This window comes from Mandrillus leucophaeus, unplaced genomic scaffold (assembly GCF_000951045.1).
Source record: "Mandrillus leucophaeus isolate KB7577 unplaced genomic scaffold, Mleu.le_1.0 Scaffold262, whole genome shotgun sequence".
Classification (NCBI taxonomy): domain Eukaryota; kingdom Metazoa; phylum Chordata; class Mammalia; order Primates; family Cercopithecidae; genus Mandrillus; species Mandrillus leucophaeus.
Window position 1 is genome coordinate 1,262,703 of NW_012102721.1, and position 1,277 is coordinate 1,263,979.

The window sequence follows — 1,277 nt, forward strand, 5'->3', positions numbered from 1 at the left end:
AACTTAAGTGGATTAGGCCACTAAAATAAATTCCCAGTCACTCTGACTCTGTGAGGTTACTTAAATAAATCCATAGTGGCCGGGCACCATGGCGCCTGTCTCTTATACACATCTAGATGTGTATAAGAGACAGGGCAAGTGGGTACCATATTGCTTAGCCCAGGCCTAGTAGAAGATTAAGACTCAGTCAAAGGAAGTAAGGCAGATCCATGCTTGGAATCAGTTCCTCTTGAAGAAGTGCACAGCCAAGCAGCACACAAAGCAGAAATATTTTGAGCTCTGTATTCAAAGCAGGAAGATCTGGGACCGTGTAAGGGGGGTTGGTCTTCAGTTCTCCCTTTGATCCGTTCCCTGGGTGTGTGCCTTCTCACAGCCTGGAGAGTGGAAGGGAAGAGAGGGGCTTCCTGGACTCCTTTCCTGTCTCTGGAAATGGCCCCCTGCAGCTGTCCTGAAGCTCTCAGGTTGAGCGGATTGTGTCCAGAGCAGACAGGAGGTGGCCCACTGCCCCGCTGTACCCACCCAAGTGCTCACCTATGCTGACCATGGAAATGTGAATGAAAAGCCTGACTCAGGCCCTCTTGCCCTGTTAACCCAGCAAGGAAGCTCTGACTAGCCAGCCAGCAAGTGACTTTTTCTGTGACATCTAAGTGGAGTTCAGTGGGGAATCAGCATTATTATTCAATCACCAAAATAGCATATCCCCTTGTGATACTGAGAAATGCTTTCCTCTTGAGACCTTTGTGAGGACAGCCATTTAAATAAGAATTCCCTGCATTCAGTTTGGAATTACCTGTTAGCTGCAGAACAGCCAGGATCAAGTCTCGATGCCACCAATGATGAGTTCTTAGTGTACTTAATCCTTTGCCTCCTTGACTCTTTCTTTTTTTTTTTTCCAAAGATGAATGATTTCGGAATCAAGAATATGGACCAGGTAGCCCCTGTGGCTAACAGTTACAGAGGGACACTCAAGGTGAGTGAGCAAGTCTTAATTTTTTTTAATTGGAAAACTCGATCTCTAGGAGGAAAGAAAAAAAATGGCCTGGGTCCCAGAAAACTGATTGTAGCCCTAGCTTTTTAATTTATTGACTGTGTGACTATAGGCTGTTTGCTTACTTGCTCTGGGCCTCGGTTTTCTGGTCTGCAGAATGGATATCTTGATGTGTATTGTTCTTCTCCTCCACGATATGAAACCAAAGGCCTTTATAGTTTGTTTTCTGAGGCTCCTTCCAGGTGAAAATCCTATAACTCCCAAGAAAACAGCTGGAGAGGCTGTCTCT

At 45.7% G+C, this 1,277-nt stretch overlaps 1 protein-coding gene and 1 long non-coding RNA gene across 2 annotated transcripts in view; both read left to right on the top strand.

Annotated features, from left to right (window-relative positions):
- The first annotated feature begins 888 nt into the window (after positions 1-888).
- Positions 889-1,277, top strand: part of ETS2 (v-ets avian erythroblastosis virus E26 oncogene homolog 2) — a 20,733-nt gene continuing 20,344 nt past the window's right edge. The window contains exon 1 of the mRNA XM_011984162.1: positions 889-970. Within this exon, the coding sequence (XP_011839552.1) occupies positions 899-970 (72 nt within the window). The 5' untranslated portion in view covers positions 889-898. The remainder of the gene's footprint in view (positions 971-1,277) is intronic.
- Positions 984-1,277, top strand: part of LOC105542565 — a 7,059-nt gene continuing 6,765 nt past the window's right edge. Inside the window, exon 1 of the long non-coding RNA XR_001006494.1 lies at positions 984-1,230. This is a non-coding gene — a long non-coding RNA (uncharacterized LOC105542565). The remainder of the gene's footprint in view (positions 1,231-1,277) is intronic.